This window comes from Dama dama, chromosome 22 (genome assembly GCF_033118175.1).
Source record: "Dama dama isolate Ldn47 chromosome 22, ASM3311817v1, whole genome shotgun sequence".
Classification (NCBI taxonomy): domain Eukaryota; kingdom Metazoa; phylum Chordata; class Mammalia; order Artiodactyla; family Cervidae; genus Dama; species Dama dama.
Window position 1 is genome coordinate 45,729,416 of NC_083702.1, and position 24,974 is coordinate 45,754,389.

Genomic DNA, 24,974 nt, shown 5'->3' on the forward strand with positions numbered 1-24,974 from the left:
CAGAAGGGATTATGATCACTTTGGAAAGACAAGCGGATGTTGAGGGGGCAGATGGGATATTTATGAGAGAGAGAAAGCCATCCTGAGGAACCAGGGTTGGTGCAGTGGGACCCCTGGAGCGCGAGATGCCAACCTGAGCACAGGGCCAAGCTCTTTAGTCCTGAGTGCCAGCCATGGGCGGAGCCATTCAGAGGATGGAGCTTTTTGTAGGGGGTTTGGAGTAAAGGGGGTGCTGCAGTCAGTCTGAGCAGGTAGGAGGTGAGGAAGAGGCAGAAGGGAGACAAGAGACATCTGAGCAATTCCAGCAGAAGGGAGGTGTGCCCAGACCCCTCCCATCAGGACTGGGACAGTTCTAGGACTTCCTCAGTAAAGATGTCCAGAGACTTCCCTGGTGGGGTGGTCCAGTGGTTAAGACTCTGTGCTGCCAATGCAGGGGGCACCGGTTCTATTCCTGGTCAGGGAACTAAGATCCCGGATGTTGAGCAGCTTGACCAGAAGATTTAAAAAAATAATAATAAAGATAAAAGAAAAAAGAAAAGAAAAAAAGGTCCAAGGGGTAGGCATGCTCCATTAAAGGCAGAAATTTAAACCCACAGGAATCTGGGGATGTGTGTTTTGTTTTTAGTTTTAACCACAGAAGTAACTCAGCTGGCTATTTTAAGAAGGCGGAATAAAAACACTGACAATGGTTACTAGTTCCAAAAGAATGACAGCTGACTTCCCGAGCTCTCTGCTGTTGGCCGTGACCTTTGGAGGCCCTGGGGTGATCCTACCCTTGTCCCCCAGCTCCTGAGGAAGCAGGGCCCTATGAATCACCTGCTGCCGTCTGGGCGGGCAGGTGGAGGTTGGGGATCTTGGGGCGTCCGTCTGTCTGCTCAGCAGTCTGTCCTCTCTGTGAGGGGCTGGTGCCGGCACAGTCAGAGTGGTGGCACAGCTTTGGAGTGGGACAAGCCTGGCCTCACCTCGGAACTCGGAGACTCCGGGCAAGGATCTGAGCCTCAGAGTCTTGGTTTCCTCATCTGTGAAGCTGGAAGAAGACGGCCTCCCACACAGGAGATGGGACTTTTTGGCCTGACAATGTGCAGTGCGTCAGCTGAAGAGCAGCGGCAGGTCACTGCTGAGTCCCATGACCATGACCCGGGTTGAGAGCAGCAGACAGTGGCCACCACAGTCTCCAGCTGCAGGCCCCTGGAGCCAGCCTGCTCGACCCTGGGGCACCCTGGGTTTCTGGAGAGCCCACGCTCTCAGCCATGGGGGAAGCCCTGCTTCGCAGGAGGCCACTTCTGTGGGGCTCAGGGGACCTGTGGTCACCACTGTGGGTGCCCATCCCCCTGACCACCTCCTGCCAGGTCAGCCTGAGGGCAGCAGCCTAGAGCCGCCTCCCCGCCATCCTGCACGTTCCGTCTCTGGGTCCTCACGGGCCCGGCTGCTCAACGTGTCTCAGAGGTGCCCAGCTCCGTCATCACGGTCGCAGCTCTGGTTCCTGACCTGTCTCCCACCCAGCCCTGTACCATCACCTCCACACTCTCCTCTCCCAACATAAATCCAACCAGCGCTCTTCTCTGTCTAAATATTGTCCATGACACCCCACTGCCCGAGGGTTGAAAACCGGATCTCTTCAGGGGCTGAGAGGGACATCTGAGGCCGAGCTTGGCCACAATCTGCTGTGGTCTCCTCCCTCCCTCGGCTGGCCTGGTTCTTTCACGCATCAGGGCTTCTGCTTGGGGCGCCCGGCTCCCCTCCAGGTAGGCACCAGGTCACAGGTGATGGTGAGACCTCAGCCCTCACCACCACCACTTGCCGGCTTCTCAGCACAACCAAGCACAGCGCTCCACACTGCCCTCAGCACAGCCCCCGGCAGAGGGTGGGAGCACCGAGGGGCACAGAGAGGCCAGTGGCTCACCCACGGCCGTGCGGCGTGCGTGCTGCAGGGCGGAGGTTTGAACCCCAAGAGTCTCTCAGCTACTAGGTTGCGTGCCTCTCAGACATACTGAACACGTGTTATCTGGGCCCTGGGAGACACGGATGAGCAGAGCCGGCCAGGTCCTGCCTTCAGGAAGTCTGCAGCCTGGGGGGCAGCCACAGTGGCATCACAGAAGGGCAAAACGCCTGGACAGAAAAGTGCGGGTGCTGAGACAAGTGCGGGGGGTGCGGTTCAGATGTGCCAACGGGAGGGCCTGTGAGGCCCTAGCCCAGGGCTGGCCCCGCAGTGAGCCTCCAGACTCCAGCCGTGACCGGCTCATCCTGCCCCTCGGCATGACGCTGTGGACGACAGCGACCAGACCTTTCCTGCCCGTCAGCCGGGGACAAGGAGGTAAATACTGCAGTTACTGTAACGCACCCTCTACAGCCCACAGCACGTGCGGGGACAGCTCACACCCACACCCAGAAGTGGAGGGTGGGGGTGCGGAGCCGGTCCGGGAGCTCCGGACCTGTGCGCTCCCCACTGCTCTGCTCCCACCTGCCCCACTGCATGCCGAGCTCTGGGGATATCTCTGTCTCTCCGGGCCCACCCTCTGGCGGGACGGAGAGCAGAGGTCCAGCCAACGTTTGGGGAAGGACCAGCCGAGGCTCCAGGCCACCTCGCCACCCCAGGTCGTGCTGAGCACCCGCCCCACCGTGTCCTGGGGAAGATTCCTCGTGTGTCACTGACCTAAGCTCCCCTGTCCACTCTTGAGCCCCTCTGCTGCTGGGATGTGGCTTACAAATAACGACCTGTCAGAACTCAGTGGGTAGACTTTTCTTTCTAGATTCAAATGAAATATGGTTTGCAAACAGTAATGAAGTGTTTTAAAGGGTGAGGTCAACAGCTAAAGTCCCACCTTGACCATGACCAGGCCCGGGGCAGGGCTCACCGACCTGGGTAGAAGGAGAGGTAGCTGACCGTGATCAAGCAAGCAGTGACATGAGGCATCGGATCTACCCAGAGCTCCCACGGGTCCTCTTTCCAGATCTTCCTCCTATGACCAGCTCCCCTGCGAGGGTGCCCACAGATCACCTTCAGGAACTGTCACCTTTCCAGTGTAATCGGCCACCTACTCATATCGCTCAAAGGAACCATGGTGAACCCTTGAGGAGATTTCCCTTCTGGTCCTTACTGTTTTCAGGCTTTAAAAAACACACCAGCATCATTTTTTTTAAAGCGTGTAATGGTACTGTGATTATGGCTCATTTGTTTCTATGTACGATTCCTGTTCCATACCCTTAAGAGACACACAGAAATAGTTGTGAGTGAAATGAAAGGCTGTTTGGAATCCGCTGTAAGTAGTACCCACCCCTCAGCTCCCTGCTGCCTCCCACCCACTTCTGCCTCCATCCCTGGCCCAGGGCCCCTTTGCCCCTCTGTCCACCTCCCCACTGCCTCCCAGGTGCCCTCTTCCTGCCCTTCTCTTCTCCCTCCCACGACACACTCTGAGCGGCTCCCATTCGTCCAGCCCTGCGCCAGGTGCCAGAGGGGCAAAGATGAAGAACAGAATCCCTGCCCTTGGGGAGGCCGACAGCAGTCAGTGAAAACAGCTGGAGGCATGTGTTTAGTGCAAAAGGACAAGTGATGTGACTGAGGTCAGTCCAGGGCACTGGGGAGCCGGGGGTAGGGGTCAGCACCTGCAGGAGGAACCGGGAAGGTTCCAGTGAGGAGGTACTGTCTGGGCTGAGCACAGAGCATGAGCTGCTGGGCTGGAAAAGATGAAAAGGGACATTCCTGGGAGAGGAAGAGCTGAATGAAAGACTCCAAGATGAAACCTCAGGGGTGAAGAGGAGAAGAGGAGACACAAGGGGCTTGAGGGTCGGTCTGAAGGGCCCGAGGGAGGAAGACAAGGCTGTTCTGAGACCAGGAAAGATCCCGGAGTCGGAGGTGGGCTAAGGGTCCCGGAGGGAGTGGGGCAGCCAGAGGAGAAGGGCAGTGATGAAAACTGCCCGGAAGACCAGTCCTCGGAGCAGGACAGAAGGAATCGGGCATGGACACCCCTGGCCTGCCCCCTAGCAACTCCTCCCTCATCCCCACCCAAAACAACAACCCTGCTACCCACTAGCAGTGCCCAGTCCAGGAGTGGTCAAGCCACCCAGTCCTGACCCCTGGGGAGCATGGGGTGTCTGCGGGGCTCGGCTGTGTCGGCTGGGTGTCTGTCTGTCACATGCAGGCAGGGTACCCCAAAGCTTGGTGGTGGATGTGGTGTGGAGACTGGTCTTCTCCCCACTTCCTCCTCCGCTGCCCGGGCCTTCTACCTGGGCCCTGCTTCCTATGGGGCCTTGCCTCTGTGCTGGGCCAGCAGGACTCTGCGCAGACAAGACTACTAGCTCTGTTCAGTGTTACAGTGACTGCAGTATTTACTGCTTTGTTTCCGTCTCCTCCATTAGGCTGTGAGCTCCAGGGTGGAGACTGTGAGTCATGGAATTCTCTACACCAGGCTGGATGACGGGGCCTGTGAAAAACCTGCAGGACATGTTTGATGAATGACTGAATGAAGGATGAGGCCATATTCGCCAGGACAATAAGCCCTTAGAGCACTTTAACTTAAATGAACTACTCCCACCCTCTGGCCCTCGTAGACCCTTTAGTAGTGGCTGTGTAGGACTTCACTTGGCAGTCCTATGAACTTTTAATTTTTTTTTTTAACTTTTTCGGCCGTGCCGCGTGGATCTTACTTCTCTGACCCCTGCATTGGAAGTGTGCAGTCTTAACCACTGGACTGCCAGGAAGTCCCAGTCCTATGAATACTTTTAAAAACTACCTTGCGTGTGTGCTCAGTCACTTCAGTCCTATCAGACTCTGTGATCCCATGCACTGTAGCCTGCCAGACTCCTCTGTCCATGGGATTCTCCAGGCCAGGATAGTGGAGTGGGTTGCCACGTCCTCCTCCAGGGGATCTTCCCGACCCAGAGATTGAACCTGTGTCTCTTATGTCTCCTGACTTGCAGGTAGGTTCTTTACCACTAGTGCCATGTGGGAAGCCCTAAAAAGTACCACAGCCCTCTTTAACCTGACCTCCGCACCACATCCTCAGTTCCTGTGACCACTCCACTCTGACGTGACCTCCAGAGCCTTCACCATTCCCATCAGCCCCTTGGGACACTGGCCAGCTGAGCTGTCCTCCTGGAAACGCAGTGTGGAAACTCACGCACCTGTCCACATGGGAGGCGGTATCCGGGCTAACTCACCCTGTGACTACATTAGATGTTTCTTCACTCCACTGTGTGGACCTGACCCCTACAGAGTCTGTTGCTGTGAAAGACACTCTCCACTGGTGTCCTCTATTGAGGTGTTCTAATCTCCCTTGCAGTCAGAAGAGGCCCTGTGACCCAGCACTGGCCTCTGACGTTAGTGGAACTTTCTGGTGGCTCCCAGGGAAGGTTTTCCTCTCCCGGTAACAGAGGCAGTGCTGGGAGGTGCTAACTGTGCTCTGTTATGTGCAGTCCAGCAGAAGGAGGAAAGCAATATGCTAAAGGTTGGGGGTGGGTGGGTGGAGAAATGCAGAAAGAAGAATTACAAACAAACTCAAACTACATGGATTCTGGACCCACACATTTCCACTGTAAAAGAAACCCGCCAGGTCCCTGTCAATTCTAAGGGGAAGCAATGAGGTGGGAAAATTAGGAGAGTGGGATCTGGACACAGACAAATCCCAGTTCAAGTCCTGACGGGAGCACTCGCTGACTGTGTGACCGGAGTGAATTCCTTAACCTCTCTGTGCCGAGTTCCCCTCCGGCAGAACAGAGGAAAGGATAACTAAAGCACCGACCCTCAGAGGAAACGAGAGAAGGCACTTCATGTGCTCCGCGTCCCACCCAGCACAACAGTCAGCCCCCAAACACACGTTACCAACTGGAAATATCAACCCCCAAATCATTGCTTGGAAATTTCAAGCATCCCCCCAAAAATAGCTTTTCAAATCACACACATGCAGAAGCCATTCTTTCCCGCCCCAGCCAGCAAACCGTCCTGAAGCCCACTTTCCAGTGAATAGCTCTTTCCAGACCCAACATGGAAAGCTCGATCATTCTCCTAAGTTGCTGAGCCAGCCTTCCCCCAACCCTGGCTGCCTCTCCCCTGCCATTTTGTAACCACAGGCCACAAGAGGAACTCGAAAATACCTCGCAGAAGGCATAACTTTGGCAACCCACAATTTTAGAGTTGATACAGCTAACTATAGTACCTAACTGGAGAAAATTCCAATTTGCTGAAGGAGGGCTTTTGAAAAACTATTCAGGTAAGAAGGAGCAAAACTGTGAAAACAGAGGTTTGAAGGGGCTGGCCAAGGCATATATGACATTCTTTTTTCCTTCCCCCAACTCATGAATGCAAAAGATGTTACTGACATATGTAGGCATGTATGTATTTATGTACCTATCTATCTATAGAGAGATTTAAGGGATTGCTTGTGCTATTGTGGAGGCTTGGCAGGTTCAAAATCTGCAGGACAGACTAGCAGGAGACAGATGCAGTTCAAGTCCAGGGTCATCTGCTGGCAGAATCCCATCTTTTGGGGAGGCCAGTCTTTCTTCTATGCAACTGGTCAGATGAGGCCCATCCACATTATAGAGGGTAATCTGCTCTTCTCAAAGACAGACTTAAATGTTAATTTCATCTAAAAAAAATACTTTCACAGAAACATCTAGATTAATGTTTGGCTAAATATCTGTGTGGGCTTTCCTAGTGGCTCAGCCAGTGCAGGAGATGCAGGTTTGATCCCTGGGTTGGGAAGATCCCCTGGAGGAGGGCATGGCAACCCACTCCAGTCTTCTTGCTCGCAGAATCACCTAGACAGAGGAGCCTAGTGGGCTACAGTCCATGGGGTTGCAAAGGAGGTGACACAACTTAGTGACTAAACAACAACCACAAATATCTGGGTACCGCGACCTGGCCAAAACGGACACACGAAGGGAATCAACCAGGGTTTATCCTGCATCAGTGTATTCCAAGTTCCAGGTGAACAGAGGACATCTCTGCCTGGCCTTCGGTTCTCCTGGTCGCAGTCTCTGTGACTGGCTGGCTCCTCCCTCCCGATTCCCTCCTTCCCTTCTCTGCTTTCCCCGCAGGTGTGAAGCCCAATTCCTCCCCATGGCTCCTGCACAGCTGCTTGGCTCTTCATGGCACCCTGGGGTCTCTACCAGTTCTCAAATCTTCCATGTCCATGCAGGCACAATCCCCTTGGAGGTTCTGTCACTTGCCTGGGGACATAGCTGGGGAGGGGAGGAGCTGGTACTTGAACCCAAATCTTCTGATGCAGGGTCTGTGTTCTGAGCCTATTCAGATTGCTTACATCCGAGTGGCTGAAATGCACCACCTGGGATCACGAGCAAACCTGGGATCAGGTGGGCTCATGAACAAACATAAAGAAATTTTTAGAGTTGCCTATTTAATGTCGAGTAGCTTGTCAAAGTCATGATTTCAGGATGTAATTACACAGGATAAGGCCAACTTTAAAAAGGTAACTGAACAAAAGGAAAATACTACGAAAATAAAACTAAAGGTGGGACACAAAGGGCAGAAATCCGGAGAGAGCTAGCTTAGGCAGTGACTTACGTGATAAGGAGGTAAAGAGTTAACTTGTCCTGAATCCTCCTGCTTTTCATGGAGTGATGGCCCCAGGCTAATTAGAAGACTGAGAGTTTTTGTTTTTTTCTGTAACCAGAAGGGCGGAAATCCAGGACTTTACTCTTATTTCTTTGAGCTCAGGGAGGGAACAAAACCTATTTACCAGTTCCATCTGTAGGGTCAGGCAAAGGCTTTAATTCCCATGTGAGAACCGGCTCCACCCCACAGCCTGAAACCTGACCTGTCTGCGACTGTGGCTGCCACCCAGTCTGCGACTGCTCATTCCCAGTAACACCAAGACCAGACAGAGGCCGTGCTGGGGCCAGGGCCCTAAGTGGACACCCTGGCTCCCCAGCAACCTTAGACTCTGCCCCAGTAATGATGATAAGACCTGGGGAAAATCACAACAGCTGACAATTATGGACAATTACTGTCTGGTGGGCACTGGGCCAAGTGCTTCACGACGTGACCATATGAGAACCTCCCTACATGGCTGAACCTCCCAATCCTGACTGCTCCCTGCTATTATTATCCTTATTTTTTAGACAGGAAATTGGAGAACAGAGAGGTTAAGTAACTTGCTCCAGGTAACAAAGCAGATGATGGATAAACCAGGATTTGGACCACCTGGTCTGACCCAGGAACACACCCCATGCGGCCATCTGACTCAAAGCCCTTTCTAGATATTAGTCCCTGTTATCCTTAAGACCCAGATTTTGGGTTCTAACCTGGTGCCAGATCAAAGAATCGGAGCTTCAAGCTGCAAGGGCTCCCCATAGCAAAGAGTGGGAAGTGGTAGAGATTCTGACTCAGGAGGTCCAGAGTTGGAGCATTCTCAAGTATCTCTAACAGGGATGCCTTGGGACCCCATTCTGAAGCACACTGTCCTCTATCATTCTGCCTCTGGCCAAGAGGTCAGCAAACTATAAACTCATGTGCCAAAAGGAGTCTGCTTTTGCATGGCCCACAAGCTAAGAATGGTCTCTACAATTTCAAAGGGTTGAAAAAAAATTCCAAAGATCATTTCATAACATGAAAATACATGAAATTCCCACTTCAGTGTCCATAAGTGAAGTCTGATTGGAACACAGCCACGTCCCTTCACTGACATTGTCTGCTTTCGTGCTCTGAGGGCAGAGGCCAACAGATTGCAGCACAGGCCCTACAGCCCACAAAACTGAAAATATTTACTCTCTGGCCCTTTACAGAAAAAGTTTGCAAATCCTGGTCAAGTTTACCCTGCCAGCCACACAATAGCCTCCTTACAGCCTCCCCCCACTCCATACCTCCAGTGCTGGGGAGCTCACTACCAAACAACGCACCCAGTCCTGCTGTGAACCGTCCTGGCACGGAGCTCCTTGGAGTCATGGAATAGTTCCATCACCCCTCCACAGCGCCCATCCGTTTCTTTCTTCTCTCTAGTATCATCCTCCCCCCGTCCTCACTGTCCCCTCAGCTGTTCAGTCCTCTGTGAATGAGGGAGAATGTGGCCCCTAACAGAAAGCAGTGAGAAGGAAAGAGATGCAGTCAGGAGTGAACGTGAGCTGGACCCAGGTCTCCTGCCACCTAGCCTGGTGACCCCTTGACAGCACCTGAATGTCCGGTTTGGTTTCCACTCTTTGCTCCCCAAAGGGCAGCCCTCAGGGCCTGTGGTCTCCCACCCATGATGCCTTCTGGGAGCCCCCTGGCTTGGCCTTTGTAGGGCTAAGAGTGGCTCTCCCTGACTTTTCACCTCTCCCGTCCGCCCCAGGGCTCAGTCTTAGGCTCTGACCTTTCCTCCTGCTCCACAACAAGGGGGTGGTCCCTAGGCACTGCCTGTGTTTACAGTCTCTGCTGTTTGCAGCTGGCTCTCCTGGGTCAGCTGTGCCTCTAGTCAAAGTGCTGGGGTGAGCTGACAGCTGGAAGTGGAAAATTGGGTTCTTAAAACACAGCCAGCAAGAGCTGTCCTCAGAGAATACCTGGGATGGGTTTTTAAATCCTTGGAAGAAGAGGGCTGTGTCAACAGCAGCTAGTACTCACTATCTGGGGTCCTTTCAGCCACAGGCTGCTGCCCACTGGAAGCTTTCCTGATAGATAAAGCATCACCCACCATTTCAGTAAACAAAAGCACTTGTGGCCATCAAGCCTTTGGTTACAGAGGCACCCGCCCTCCACCAAAGTGCACCTTGAGCAGAGTTCAGGATGGAGAAAAAGAGTATACTGGGCCTAGATAGTGAAGATGCATACCAAAGGAATGCCTTCAAAAAGCCCAAACTCTTTCATCTTCCCACACAGAGAAAAGCACTAAAATCATTAATTTGTGATATCTGCTTTTTGTGATTAGCAGTCATCTTTTGATGTCTGACTGTGTCCACCCTCCCTCCCCCCTCCCCCCACCCCCAGCAAAAACTCATATATCTCCTGGCTCCCCACCCCCACCAAACCTGGAACAGTCCCTCGGAGCTATCTGAGAGACTGCCTCCCGGGCTGTAGTTCTCAGTGAGGGCTCCAGACAAAACATGATTCTCAACTTGTAGGTTGCGCATATTTAGTTGACAGGTGAGTGATCTGGAGGAGGAAATGGCACCCCACTCCAGTATTCTTGCCTGGGAAGTCTCATGGACAGAGCAATCTGGAGGGCTACAGTCCATGACGTCGCAGAGAGTTGGACACGACTGACCGACTGAGCACGAGAGACCTGGAAACATTCGGGGGCCCAGCGTGTGCCACAAGCAGAAAAGCAGGTCTGTGGGCCAAACAACAGCTGTGGATGCTGGAGGGCTGGGCTGCTCCAAATTTCAAACTGGCGTTGACCAGCCAGAGGCAGAGTGGTGAGGGTGCAAGAAAGGACCTCAGCTCTGCAAGCAGAGATCTGGGTCTGGGTCCCGACTCTAGAAAGCTGGGAAACCTTGGGAAGTGACACCTTCTTTCAGACTTACTTTTGGTGATTGGAAAAAAACAGCAAAACCTTGTAGGCTTGAAACCGACTCCCCCTAAAACTGAGTTCCTCTGTCAAGTTCATATTAATTTCTTTATCCAAAACTTTATTCCCTTTCTTGTCCCACACCTGTTCCCCCCAAGACTGAAGAGTATCAAAGAAAAGCGGGCTTTGAAACCCGCTGGTATTCTGCAGGGCCCGTCTGGGCATGAAAGCTTTTCAGTGCTCCCCATTTCTTGTTTATGCGGAAAAGGCTGCTGTCTCCTAAATCTTCCCTGAGTTTCAAAGGGCAGATTCAGTTACTCATTAGGGGAGGGAGGGAACCCGGAAACAAAAGAAAAGCAGTCAAGAAACAATAGTGCAACAATAAAAAAGAGTCCTAGTTCCTTCTCAAGGGATTTACTTGACAATCTGATACACATCTCTGAGTTCTACTATCAGAGCTGGGGCCCCACCCAGGTGGATGAGGGTGACTTCAAGCCTGCACAAGTTCGGACCCCGGACTGGATGGAACCAGAAAGCTGATGCCTAAGATTCCAGGAGCCCCTCCCACCAACCAATCAGAAGCAAGTTACAAACCCTGGAGTTCCACCCTCCTAATTTTGCCTTTACAAACTCCTCCCAGAAAACCAATGGGATTTTGGGTCTTTTGAGTATGCATAGCCCAATCTCCTTCCTTGGCCCCTGTAACAAACTTTTCTCTGCTCCAAACTCCCACTTTGGTTTGTTTGGCCTCACTGCACATCCAGCACACAAACCTGGGTTTGATAATAGGACTGTGATAACAAGTATGGCACCTGGTGTTTGCTCACAAACTGTTACGTTCCTTTTTTCCTTTCTTCCCTCCAGTAATGTGTCAGCACGATGCTAAGTACCTAGGGTCTGGATCAGTAAGATTTGGAATCTGTTCTCACAAAGCCTAGTCCAGCAGAGGAATCACATGCACAACTACTAACAGAATGCCTCGGTGCTTTATTAGTGTGACGTTGGTGAAAATAATAAAAATGATGACAATGTTTCCTGCAAACTGACAATGGGCCAGGCCCTCTCCGAGAGCATCTCACTTCACTCTCACAACCACTCTGAGAAATGAATGCTGCTATAACCACCATTCCACCCAGGAAGCAGAGGCTCAGAGCCCAAAGGCAGACAGGGAGTGAGCCTGAGGAGCTAGAGTGATAGGAGGGCACAAAAGCAATGGCTGGATCTGAAGGGGTCAACGAAGGCCTCATGGAATAGGTGATGATGCCTGGAGCTTTGAAGGAGGCACTGGCAGCAGGCATTCCAGGCAGAGCGAGCAGCAAGCAGAAAGGGGTGTGAATGGGTGACTGAAAACTTTCTGAGTCGAGAGACACTGAGCTCTGATTTACACCATCAGGACCTACAGTCAGCGCTGCCGACTGGACAGGGCTCTACGCTCAACAGGGGGATGAAGCTGGCAGGCGGGAGAAGAGATTATTTCAATCCTGCAGTTTATAGAAATGCAAGCAGCTCATACTAGGTCATTAGTAATTACAGCTGATCAGGGCTGTTGCTCCCCCACACCCCCGGGGGTGGAGGCGGGGGGGAGGGGCGGTGGGGAGAAAAGAAAAGGAATACTGAGGGTATTAACTCAAACAGCAGACATTATTCATTTAATTGTACTTTTAGAGCCTCTTCAGCTTTGCTTCAGATTTCAGGGACTCAGAGGGGTTCATCTCAGCTTTCTGACCATGTAACTGGGGTCTTGGGTGAGTCCTATTTTCCACCTTCCCTCTCTTGGCCTCAGTCTCCAGTGTAGAGTGAAGGGGATGGGCTAGGATGGAGGTTTTCAATCTGGTGGCCACCTCAGATCTATAGCCTTTGATGCTATAACAAGTCTTCCAGGGGATTCTGATGATAGCTCTGGATTAGAAGAGCCCCAGGATAAGGACTGTTCCTGCAGTAAAACATGGTCTGTGCTCTAAAGGAATAAGAGTTAGTAGCATGCTCTTTGGATTGAATATTTCTTGCCCAAAACAGGTAACCCTTCAGGGTAAGAAGAGAAGACTCAAGCCTGGAGTCCCAACAAGCTTTTCTAGAAAGCCTCTGGCATATTAGGCTGACTGTGAACCAGAATTTTTTTCTTTTTTGGGGGTGGGTGGGTAGGAAGTCTCAAGCTTGACATGTGATAAAAGCAGAGGTTTCTACAGTTGGAGAAATACAGACAAGAGATGAGCTGCCTTCTCTTTTCAGCTCCCAAACAATGACTCATCAGAGTGTGTGTGCGTGTGTGTGTCATCAGAGAGAGAGAGAGAGAGAGAGAGAGAGTGTGTGTGTGTGTGTGTGTGTGTGTGTAGCAGGTGGATGAGGGTCCTGAGAGAGCAGTTGCCCCTCTTAGGTCCAGGAACTTCCTGGTGTGTAAATTCTCTGCTGACAGCATCCTCTTGAATACATTTGATTACAAAACCTCAAAAGAGCCACAAACAGCCGGCGGGGGGCAATTTCAACACAGAGCTGGGTTAACAGACTTAAGTGAGGTTTGACTTCTAAGACAGCAAGAATGAAAAGAATGTCTTGTCTAAAAGATCCAGTTTTCCCAGTCTGGACTTAAGGCTAAAAATCATCAAAAAGATAGAGAGAGGCTTTTAGAGTACTTCCCTCGGTTTATTCAGGCAAGAAGGCACACCCAGACTGTTCTGGAGAAGTGTCCGGGCCATGGCCTGTGGCTTCACTGAGTTGGTGGGCAGGAGTGAGTGTCTGTGAGACCAACTGTTCAGCCATTCTCAGGATTTTGGAACCCTCATTTGGTGGTGTCTCAGTAACAATAATAAATATTACCACCTTCTTTAACAGAGCATCTGCCACGTGGAAGGCACTAAATCCTTCACACTTATGAACGAGTTTAACCTACACAACAACCCCAAGGAGGCAGGGATCATTATTATCCCCTAATCACAGGGGAGGGATCCTCTACAGACAGCCAACGCCGCACCATTAGTAAGTCTCCAGTCAACAGGTGCCAAGGGAGTCAGGAGACCTGGGCTCTGAGTGAGCCTGTGTCTCGCCCAGAGGGCTTGGCCCTCCCATCTGCTGAGAAATGAGGGAGGCCGAATCAGGTGGTTTTGAAGATCCCTTCCAGCTCCGAACCTGCGACTCCACGCGGTCCATTAGGGGCCGGTTGGTGAGGTGGCTACGGCCGGCAGTTCCTGAGCCTTTGGCCTGGTCTTCTTGTGGGGTGGACTCCCCAGCGTCTAGCCCCGGCTGGGCGGAGAAAAGGCTCCCAGCCGCCTGCCCGCAACATGCCCGCCCGGCCGCCAAGCCCCAGCCTCCTGGTCCTTGAGAATGGACTTCCAGCCCTTCTCAGGTATCCGCGTTCGCAGCTCCAGACGAGCCAGGAAGAAAATGGCAAGAGCCCAGGTGGTGCAACCCGTGCGGGGGAGGTGACGGCAGAAACCATCGAGGGACCCAAGGACTGCAAAAACCACGCAGTCCCTTTAACCCCCAAAACTTTCTGCCTGGATTCGCGACCCCAGCAGCTGCACATTGGCTGAGCCGCGACCGCCCGGGCCCGCCTCCTCTCTTTATTTATTGGCTGCCGTGGGCATCCATCACAAGCCGAGGCTTCCTAGTGGACAGCGGCTTTTGTCAATCAAAGCAGGCGGGAGGCAGGGCGGGGCCGGGTCTGGGAGAGACACGCCAGCCTCACTCCCCTCCCAGTCTCCCTCTGGCGTGTGACTCGGGACCTGGAGGTGCCCCGGGGGGCCGGGGTCGAGCGCGGAGTGCTGCGTTGGGGCTGCGCGGGGCCCCGCGGACTCACCGATGCGCTGTCCCACCGGAGAGCTGAACGGGTTCCCCAGGAGAAAGTCCATCGCCACTGCTGCTGCTGCCACCAAGCCGGGGAATCAGCTGACAGCAACCGCCAGCGCCGCGGACCCGTCACGTGACGCGCTGGACCGTCCTCGAGGAGGCGCGGCCGGGGCGGGGCAGAGGGAGTCTGGAGCCCGGAGCCCAGCCGCAGGCCCCGCCCCGGACGTGGAGTGTCGGCGCCCTGAGGCGGAGGGCGATGACCTCACTGCGGTTAACTCGGCGTCGGCGGACGTCACGCACTACATAGGGCGACTGCGGACCAGAGGGCGTGTGTTTCGTTAAGCCACGCCCTCCATGCTTCCTTAAGGATTTAGGGGCGCGGTCTTTGAACTCTTCACATCTGGAAAACCCAATCTCAGACCAGGGAAATGGCTTGGGTAAGGTTACCCAGCAAGCCGAGACCAAAGCTCTAGCTCTTAGTCTAAGCTCCTGGGACCTCAATATGACTACACACCCGCTGCTGGGGTTGACAGCCTCTCTGTCCTGCTGCCTCCCTACCCAGAGAGGACGCTTCCTGTTTGAGGCTGAGGTCTCCTGACTGCAAAATGCGTCATGTTTGCAGCCCAGATTCCCTTACCTCAAATAGGAGGCAAGGGCCAAGGTTTTTCGAGACCTTGACACCGAGACACACCTCAGTGAACTGCAGCTAGTTATTGGCTAGAGCTCAGGGTGGCAGAAAGCATGCAAATGTTATGAGTGGGTCCTAGGACACATCTCTGCCACTCATTTACTGTGTGATTCAAACAGCAGGCTTCCATTTTCTCTGAATTCTGGAATTAGATCAAGGACTTATAACCTTTATTTTTTTAGGTCACAGGTTCCTTTGAGAAATTGTACAAAGCATTGGAGCGTTTCTGAAGAAAAAGGGCGAGATAGAATTGTACCTCAGGGGGGTTCTGGGGTCCCTGAGGTACACCAGTGGACCCCAAGCTAAGAATCTCAAAGGCTTTCTCCAGCTTTGTAATTCAAATATCTTCTTCCATGTTCCCGTGTGCCATGTTTCAGCTGTGTCACTTACTCATTAGATATCTTATCGGTTATATTTTTTTGCTTCTAATGACATGTACTCCAAAAGATACAATAACCAGTGCTTTGGTAGTCTGAGCTACTGTGAGGTGCTTTAGTATTTATCGAACATATTTGTGAATTTTTAATTTGAAAGGCTAGTAAATTTCACAAATTTAGGATGATAGAAAACTTGAATTACAATTTTATCACTTCTGTATGTTAACTGAGCAATCAATAGGGTCTGACATCTTTACTGTATGATATAAAAACTTTATTGAAATCATGTACTCCTGTGCTTTGAAGTGTTTTAATAATGCTCATGAGACATGTTAATACATGCCCAGTCCCCCCAGTAGTCTATATGCTCCTTGAGGCTGGGATACTATGTCTGTTTCTCTCACTGTTGTCCAGCACTATGACTAATGCTTGAAAATTTAAATTAGTAATGGTATTTAGCCTATAAAGGGGGGATGTGCACTTATGATGATTTTCATGTCAGGTAGGTACCTTCTATGTTTTTTTTTCATTTAAGTATATTGCTTGTTAGTATGGAAAGTATTTGGCATGATTCTCCTTTGGATTCTTCCATTAATCTTTAATATCCCTATGTTAGATGACTAGAAGTTCTTGCCTTCTTGCATCATTCTGGTTTGAAGTGATTATAGGCAGATCGTGGCTTTACTACAGAGAATAGAACAGTCATAGTTTTATCCTTCATGGTAAGAAAGCAGAAACCACCCACATACCCCCAAACAGGGAGTGAAATTATATTAACTCCATGCAGACAGAAAGTTGTACAGCTATCAAATTAGAAATGGAAATGTGTAGATTTTGTCAATACAATAAATAGTAACGTAAATGGCAAACATTAAGTGCAGTATAAAACTATGTCTTCAAACTATTTCCTAACAGGGAACAAACTTGTTCAGTAAATAGTCTGTTTTAATTTTTTCTTTTAAGTATTTTAGCAATATCAATATCAAATGCCTTACTATGGATAAAAATGTTGAAGTCCCTTAAGACTGACAGTGCATAAATGTAATATAATTGATTATAACCTTTAAGTACTTTTAAACAAAAAAATTAAGATACTCTGCTTTCAAAATGTAAAGACCATAGTATGACAAGAAAAGTGAGGTCCCTATAGTAAAGTCCCGCTAGGACAAAAGAACACTTGGACAATGAAAAGGTCTGATAGTTTTCCTGCAATCACATTTGCTCAGGACTGCAGATAATGGAGGATTCTGATGAATTACATACACAATTTAAATTTGAAAGTGGCTTGGGGTAGAGGAGAGCCTCGGCTTCGGCTTCGGCCTTTGCTGTTCCAGTGTGCTTATTCTGGCTTTGCCATTTACTTAGCTGTTTAAACTCAGGGAAAGTGCTTTCCTGTATCTGTCTCATTTGTAAAAGGGGATAATGTTTATAAAGCTTTGGGGGAGGATTAAGTGTAATAAAATATGCACAACACTCTCTTCATTCAGCAATATGGTGATCTCTTTCTTGCTGCCTCTCTGTAAGAAGTGAGCCATACAGCCAATCATAATTTGCTATTTATGACTATTAACACTTTGTGTTTGCATTGAAAATTTTACCTTGAAAGGTCTAATCTCATATATTAGATGTTCACAGTATTACTAAACATACATGTCAGGCTGGCTGGCTGCAAGGCTTGGGAGACAGAGAAGTAACATTAACACTTTTATAGATGGGACTGCAGATACCTATAAAAATTAAGTGATTTATCCAATCCAGTGTAACTCAGCAAATCAGGACAGTACTGAAACACATGATTTAGCACACAAGTTGGATGCGACTCTTACACAAGACTGATAGATATCTGACTTAGGCCAACAATATAATGTGCATACAATTTCATTTGCCAGTGAATACAGCTACACTTACAGAGCCACTGGCTTTGCAGTTAGCAAAAGAGAAGATGAAAGTCCTCAATGTAAAAGTTAATAGAAACAGAGCAAGATATGTTAGGAAGATAGCTTTGATCAGACACTTGACCTCTATTCCAGATGGGCTTTTTTTGTTTAAATGTGAAAGAGGTTTAAATATTCATAGGAACTTTGGTTAGCCACAGGAAAAAGATAGCTGACACTGGACTACAAATATTAAAAATGTGATTTTTAATAATATAAGTACAAAATTTTATTTCTTTATACAACTGTAATGGGATTTGGATCAAACTGCTAGAATTTATTTAAAAAACAAAATAAAACAATGATATAAAAACTGCAAGAAGGTCTGAATCCAAAGTTTTTCCTCTAATAGTACCAAATACCACAAGGAACAGATTATCATACAAATGTGTACAAATTTTAAATACAAATACAACAGGGTTGGACTTTAAAGGAAAACAAACAAACACAAAGCAGGCTCTCGTCAGGACTTCATTAATGTGTACAAATGACGATGGCAGAACTGACTTCTTTCTGTCCTAATCCGTGTCTCCCAGGCCCCTTCCTCGATACCCTGTGTCCAACAGGAAAATGACATGGGTAGAGAGGAGGTGTGTGACAAGTGCTGACACACGAAAACAAACCAGGATTTCTGCTCTTCGTAATTTTGGTTCCCAGACATTCCTGTACCCTTCTGTTTCCCCAGTTCAATCTCAAAACTGCTCTGAGGTGAGAAAGGCATTCGGCAGCCAGAATACCTTTAACGAACACAGCCCTGTGACCACATGGATGAGAGGGAAGGAAGGAAGGATGGAAGGAGTTACACAGGATGCCGGCTGGGGGCACTATCCTCAAAGATCGACACTGATGCCTCAGTGCTCCATCCAGGCCAAGGGAAGCAAGCAGTCACCTCAGAGCTTGGTTTTGATGTGGACTCTTGCGCCAAATTTAAAAACAACCCTGAAGGGCTCAACTGTTTTCTTTGAAACTGGGAAGCAAAATCTGGTTCTTTGGAAATGAGGGCAGCTGGGAATGGTAACATTCCTTTTTATTTCACTTTCTTGACATTATTTAATTGTAAAGAACTAGAATCCCAACATAATGATTCTGTCTTGAGGCACGATACCTTAAAGTGTGGGTGATCTGGAATTTGCAGAGGAGGCCAGAGGAAGGAGGGGAGGAAGAAATGACAAATCTAGTCTCTTCCACATGCTGTTGCTGGTGGAGGCTCTTGTTTTTTAAATTATATATACAGAAATTTACAGGATAAATTAAAATCTAAGGGAGTTTAAAGAGTTAAATACACATAATTAAAACACATTCATACTCGCACATAAATAAACCTACATGAGAACACAGTACTTTTTTTTTTTTTTTTTGCAATTCGCTTATGTGTGGAATGCGAAACGCCATGTTTCTGGCCAGCAGGGGAGCCAATGAGAAGATCCCAGGAATCAGGCTGGGCAAAGCTCACCTTCCGTATCCGCCCAACAACCAGGCGGCACAACTGTGAGCTGAGCTGATGCTGCCCGTGGAAGATATCAGCTCTCAGTGCTGCAGACCAAATGCTCCGGGTCAGCTCGCAGCACAGACTGTGCAACTGGTGACTGATGGCTTGACCCACTCCAGGGCTCACAAAACTCCTTGGCCCAGACAGAGGCTGCCAGTGGTACCAATGATTACAATAAGTTTTGAGACGTGGACACCGATAGAGCAGGAATTGGAATGAACCCTCTACTAAGTTCACTTAGGCCATCACAATAACTTTCAGATGGGAACGATGTTATCGCCTCCCACCTAGGTCACTTCAAGTTGAAAAGCTTTGTATTTTCAGTTAACTGATGTCTTCCCATAATCTTTCCCATTACATTTCAGACTGTAAGACAGGTAAGGCAAATGGTCAGTGATGGGTCTGGAGGTACAACTGAGTTTGGAAAAAAATCACATTTTAGCCAACCTTACCACAATGCACTTGGCATCCAAAACTAGCCCCCAGCCCCCAAGTTACATTGATTTTTAAGGCAGATTTATCCACCACAGGAGAAGAAAGAATTCCAAGCCCATATTCATGCCAAGGTTTCTTCTTGGCTAAACCTTTGCTATTTCATAAAATTATTAAAAGCAAAGTACTTACAGTCCTATGTATATATTTTACATTTTACATATATATATATGTGCATATATATAAAAATTTAAAACCTACACCCAGAGGCCAGTGAAGGGATCTGGAACAGTCACATACACACAAGCCAGCAACAGGGCAGGATAAGGTTTCTGTCCCAAGAGTCTGCTCACAGTCCAGGCATGATGTAAGCAATGTTGTCGAGTGTGTTCGACTGCAAAACAAGGGGAAAAGTTTCAGTTGAAGAGTACTTTACCTTAGTTCCCCAAGACATATTTCTTTGTTTAGGGGAGAGAGATCAGAAAAGAAGTCTGGAGTTAGAGAGAACGGGGAGAGAAGATGGTATTCTGTTGTCTGTTATGCTGGGAGCTTTTCTGCTGACGTCTCCCATTAAGCCTAGTAAAACAGTGGCAGCAGACTCCTGTACTCTCTTCGTCTCTGGAACAGCAAATAGGAAACACAGGAGGTGCAGTACCTTAGGGGTTACACTGCTTCTCTCCAAAGGAGAGAAATCTTAGGAAATGGCGTGTTTGCGATTTCACTGAGGGTCCAGTGCACATTCAAGTCAGTGTCACGTTCCGTTGGCTGACAGCAGTGTGGTATCCAGGAAGCTTTAAGAGCTTGTGCCTGACACGGCTTCCAAGGCTCTGGCCCCTCCTAGATCCCAAGAAACAAGGAAACTTACCAAGACTTGTTTGGGACAGCCATTCAACTCAGGTAGTTGTGTGGTCAGACACGCCAAGGGGCCAAGCGCACAGATGATGGAGTCCAGAAGCACGGACAGACTGCCGGACACAGCCACCATGCCCTGAAAGGGAGAGCATGCAAGGAGGAGGGGTGCCTGCATCACACTCGCGGGGCCCCTCCCGGCCCTGGGCACTGCCTCGCACGGCTCTCTGAGTCTTGGGCAGTTCCAGGAAACTTGTGGCAGAAATGGAAGGTTTCCGCTTTGGAAACTCAATACATTCCAGGCTTCTTGTCTATATTCCTAACCCACTGTATCCTCTGGGAGACCCTGGGTTGGTCACTTAGGAAGAGTAGGGGGGGAAAAAGAAAAACAACCCTACACTTAAAAACATTAAAAAAAGCCTCACCTATTGTGGAGAACTGCTGGCAAGATTTGTAGAGGTCATGAATGCAAAAGATATTTTCTCACCAACTCCACAAATATAGTTCAAATGGGATAACCATGAGAATTCTACAAGTTAATGTTTAATATAAGCATACACACAAATTCTCCACATATGTAGCTTTTTGACAGGTGACGATACCACTTTTCTGTTCTTTTTAAAATTTAATCTCTCCTAGAATTCATATCGTTTGTTATCTCTGTGATTCAAAGAGATAAGAAATAAGATTGCTTGCTGCAAATACTGCTGCCGAGCTCTTGTGTAATCTGCTTCAACTAGGAGTACTGTGCGACTGTGTGACCTAGAAGGCAGTGTTGCAGAGTCCATCAGAGAAGGAGCTCTGGGCTTCAGACAGCTGGGTTCAGAACCTGGCTATCCCACTCACTGAAAGGCGCAAGTTGCTCTCTATGCTGTGCCTGTAAGACAGTACTAAGAGCATCTGCAGCACGGAGGGGATTAAGTGAGATAACAGATGTACAGTACTTGCGGGTGGTTCTTGCTACCTGGTAACTGCTCAGAAAGTATCCATAATGCTTACTACTATTACCAACATCTTCATCTCCAAAACTGCATTTCAGGCTTCCTGCTAGATCTTCCATTTTGGGCATTTCTCAATCTCAACACACTGTAAAGAGAAATAACCTACTGTTCCTCCTAGCATTCCTTCCTCTGCTAAAGTCATCATCACTCACACACCTGCCCAGTCTCAAGGCCTTGCCACCACTAACTTTTCTTTCCCTTCATTCGCCTCGTCCAATGTCTCCCCCTACTTCCAAGTCAGAAAATAAAGCAAAGGGTTATAAGAATGGACCCTGAGGTCATGCCACCAAACTCAAGGCTCCATTTCAGCACTTAAGGGCTAAACTCCACAGAGAGTTCCTTAATCTGAAAGTCTGTTCTTCCTTCTATAAAATAAGGGAACACAAATTCTGCTTTACAAACATGCAATGTGAATTAAATGAGAGACTCCATGTATAGCACTCCCAAAGCTACCTGGGTGAGCGTTCAATGAACGAGAGCAATTAATAGTATTGCTCCATACTTTTATAGTTAATTATAGGTAATATTTTCTGTTTCACTCTCCCAATAAGCATCCTGAGGGCAGGAACCAAGTCCTATTCTTTTTTATATCCTCCCAAAAACTACTGGGGTTCTGTATAGTGTAAGCCTCCAGTAAATATTTGAATTAAATTCAAATCTTTGTCATGTCTAGACTATTGTTATAACTTTCCCCTAATTCTGGTGTCTTCACTCTCAATCTAAAGTAGAAGATATTCTCAAAGAAAATCAAATGAGCGCTCTGATCACTCCTTCTACTCAAAACATCCCCGAAGCTCCTGAGTTGTCATTTCCTCCTGTGACTTGTACTGTGCCCTTCATATTTCAGCCTTCCCCCACCTTGTGCACTGGATGTTCCAGTTTTTCGTCATTTAAGCAATAAAACCCTTTGAAAATAAAACCTCAAGTGGAACCTTAATACATAAAACAGTTAAAAGACCTGGCGAAGGTAGGAATGGGGGTCGAGAGCCCCACTGGGTCTCTTCAGACCCATCTCTACAAAAGACGCCAGGGCTGAGAAGCACATGTGCACTGTTGTCTTGGTTTATGATGTCATCTCCATGATACAAGTCCTGCTTGTCCTTCCGGGTCCTGGTGGAACCCCACTTCCCTTTCAGAGCCTCTCCTGAACCCCTCACTGTGCTCTTGACTGCCGCTCTAACTGCTTCAGGTGGCAGAGCTCTAGAATGACAGCAGGCTGCACAGTGGGGCAAGCTGACCTTGTTCACAGTGAGTTGTGTAGACTTATAATAATGGTTATAATTTTATTAGGCTTCAGGTATTCAATTTTAAATAAGCAACTACATAAATCAATGCTCCTTGAAGTGTAGTAGTTTACTAATTTCAGATGGCATACAGGTGAACATTAATCAGTTGATAATGCACATCCATTTTTCCAATGTACATTAGTAAAAAGATTAGAATACCACACTTGTGATATCCAGGATATCATTGTGAAAGCATGGATAAATTTATTTAAATAAAAACACAGTAGATAACAGTGTAAGTGATCTGAGGAAATTGCAAAATTGTGAAGATATATGCAAATGATTAAAGTCTGGGGAAAAGTGGATTAGAAGGGGAATTACTGCTTACTGCTGACATGTTGTTTAGTCACTAAATTGTGTCCAATTCTTTGCAACCTCATGGACTGTAGCCTGCCAACCTCCTTTGTCCATGGAATTTCCCAGGCAAGAATACTGGAGTGGGTGGCCATTCCCTTCTTCAGGGGATCTTCCTGACCCAGGGACTGAGCCCTCGTCTCCTACAATGGCACGCAGCTTCTTTACCACTGAATCACCAGGGAAGTCCACTGCAGATACATATGGGGTCTCTCTTGGGGGTAGTGAAAACGATCTGGTATTAAACAGTAGTAATGGAGCCAGAAATCCGTGCATACACTAAAAGCCACTGAATTCTACATTTTAAAAGGGTAAACTTTATGGTTGTTGCTGTGTTAGTCACTCAGTTATGTTCAACTCTTTGCGAACCCATGGACTGTAGCCTGTCAGGCTCCTCTGTCCATGGAATGCTCCAGGCAGGAACACTGGAGTGGGTTGCCATTCCCTTCTCCAGGGATCTTCCCAACCCAGGGATGGAACCTGGGTCTCCTGCACTGCAGGCAGATTCTTCATAGTCTGAGCCATGAGAGTTATATCTCAATAAGACTGTTCCTTATGTTTTTTAAAAAAAGTGGAATAGAGGTGCAACATTCTTTTCCCTTTTTCTGTCAATATGGAGATGTAACCCTCCTGTGGCAACTGCTCACAGAAGCTGGCTTGTTTTATTTGCTAATTTTGTATCTATTTTATCTTTCCAGTTACATTGCAAGTTTCTTGATGATATGAAATCATGAGGAAGCTATTAGGAATTCTCCTCCCCCCAGTTTTTGGAATTATGCCTAAATACTCAGTAAGTATTTGCTAAACTAAAAGGAAACGGCAGGGAAAATGTGGAATATGGGAGGTGAATTTTATTGTTGTTCAGTCGCTCAGTCGTGTCCAACTCTGCAACCCCATGGACTGCAGGATGCCAGGCTTCCCTGTCCTTCATCATCTCCCAGAGTTTGCTCAAACTCATGTCCATTAAGTTGGTGATGCTATCCAACCATCTCTTCCTCTGTCATCCCCTTCTCTTGCCTTCAATCTTTCCCAGTATCAGGGTCTTTTCCAGTGAGTTTGGGCTCTTCGCATCAGGTGGCCAAAGAATTGGAGCTTCAGCTTCAGCATCAGTCCTTCCAATGAATATTCAGGATTGATTTCCTTTAGGATTCACTAGTTTGATCTCCTTGCAGTCCAAGGGACTCTCAAGAGTCTTCTCTGGCACCACAGTTTGAGGGCATCAGTTCTTCAGTGCTCAGCCTTTTTTACTATTCAGCTCTCACAACCATACATGACTACTGGAAAAACCATAGTACTGACTATACAGACCTTTGTTGGCAAAGTAATGTCTCTGCTTTTTAATACACTGTCTAGGTTTGACATTGCTTTTCTTCCAAGGAGCAAGTAACTTTTAATTTCATGGCTATAGTCACTGTAACTTTTTAGGAAACATAAGAACATCTCAATATGAAAAATAAGTAAGGATCCCAGAATGTTTTCTTCTAGAAATATCTATATCCATTCAAATATCTGAGCCTACCAGGAAGTGTCTGTTTTTGACAATTAACTAACTTTTGAGAAATTAGTCAAAGAACTTAGACAAAGCTTCATCTCTTGTGGCCTCTGATGTTTCATTTGTTAAATAATAATTCACCTTCCACACAAAAGCAAGTGGGTAGTTTTATATTTCTACACCGACTTCTCAGCTTAAAAATGGCTTTAGGAATGGAGACTTATTTCTTTGCTGAAATGTCCTACTAGGACCGAGCGGAAACCTGAAATCTTATACCACTGAGTTAGCCAGAGGGTAGTATGATTAGAAGTGGAATATGGTAACAGAAATGGAACATGACAGTTTTGCAGGTTAAGTGATCCTGAAACTGAAGCTTAAAAGGACGAAGATCTCCTTAGGGTACACAACATTGTATAATTCAAGTGCAGAGTAATGAAGAGCTTGGACACCTCAATCTCCCCATTTGCTACCTGTTTTCAAAGCTGTAGAGGAACTCTTACTCCCCTGGATAATCTAACCTGTCTATTCAAAACCTTGCTGGAAATGCACAGAAAAATCCTAACTCTCTTGTAAGTAAAAAAGATGAAAGTTTCCATGGGATTTGGACTCATTTTTCAAAAATAAAAGTGAGTTGTAGGGTTATATGTCAATTATCTCTCCATAAAACAGGGGGAGGGAAAGGAAGTATCAGGGTAATTTCCTTTTGTGTCATTGTTTCAATAGAAAAACAGAAAAGTATCAGTGTAAGCTTTGAGAGCCAGATTCCAAATCTTTAGGTGTTTCTATTACCATCCCTCTTCTTTAAAAAAATTTATTTATTTTTAATTGGAGGATAATGGCTTTACAATGTTGT

The 24,974-nt window shown here is 48.0% G+C and overlaps 2 protein-coding genes across 6 annotated transcripts in view; both read right to left on the reverse strand.

The window, feature by feature from the left end:
- Window positions 1–14,383, reverse strand: part of TOM1 (target of myb1 membrane trafficking protein) — a 44,782-nt gene extending 30,399 nt beyond the window's left edge. For both annotated transcript variants that reach the window (XM_061125413.1, XM_061125412.1), the window contains exon 1: window positions 14,230–14,383. In XM_061125413.1, coding sequence (XP_060981396.1) covers window positions 14,230–14,281 — 52 coding nt within the window. In that variant the 5' untranslated portion in view covers window positions 14,282–14,383. The remainder of the gene's footprint in view (window positions 1–14,229) is intronic.
- A 3,019-nt stretch (window positions 14,384–17,402) lies between these two features.
- Window positions 17,403–24,974, reverse strand: part of HMGXB4 (HMG-box containing 4) — a 34,018-nt gene continuing 26,446 nt past the window's right edge. For 3 of the 4 annotated variants that reach the window (XM_061125409.1, XM_061125410.1, XM_061125411.1), the window contains 2 exons: window positions 20,005–20,127; window positions 17,403–19,533 (listed from right to left, as the gene is read on the reverse strand). In XM_061125409.1, the coding sequence (XP_060981392.1) occupies window positions 19,489–19,533; window positions 20,005–20,127 (168 nt within the window). In that variant the 3' untranslated portion in view covers window positions 17,403–19,488. The remainder of the gene's footprint in view (window positions 19,534–20,004; window positions 20,128–24,974) is intronic. The other variant, XR_009689795.1, reaches the window with a different exon arrangement.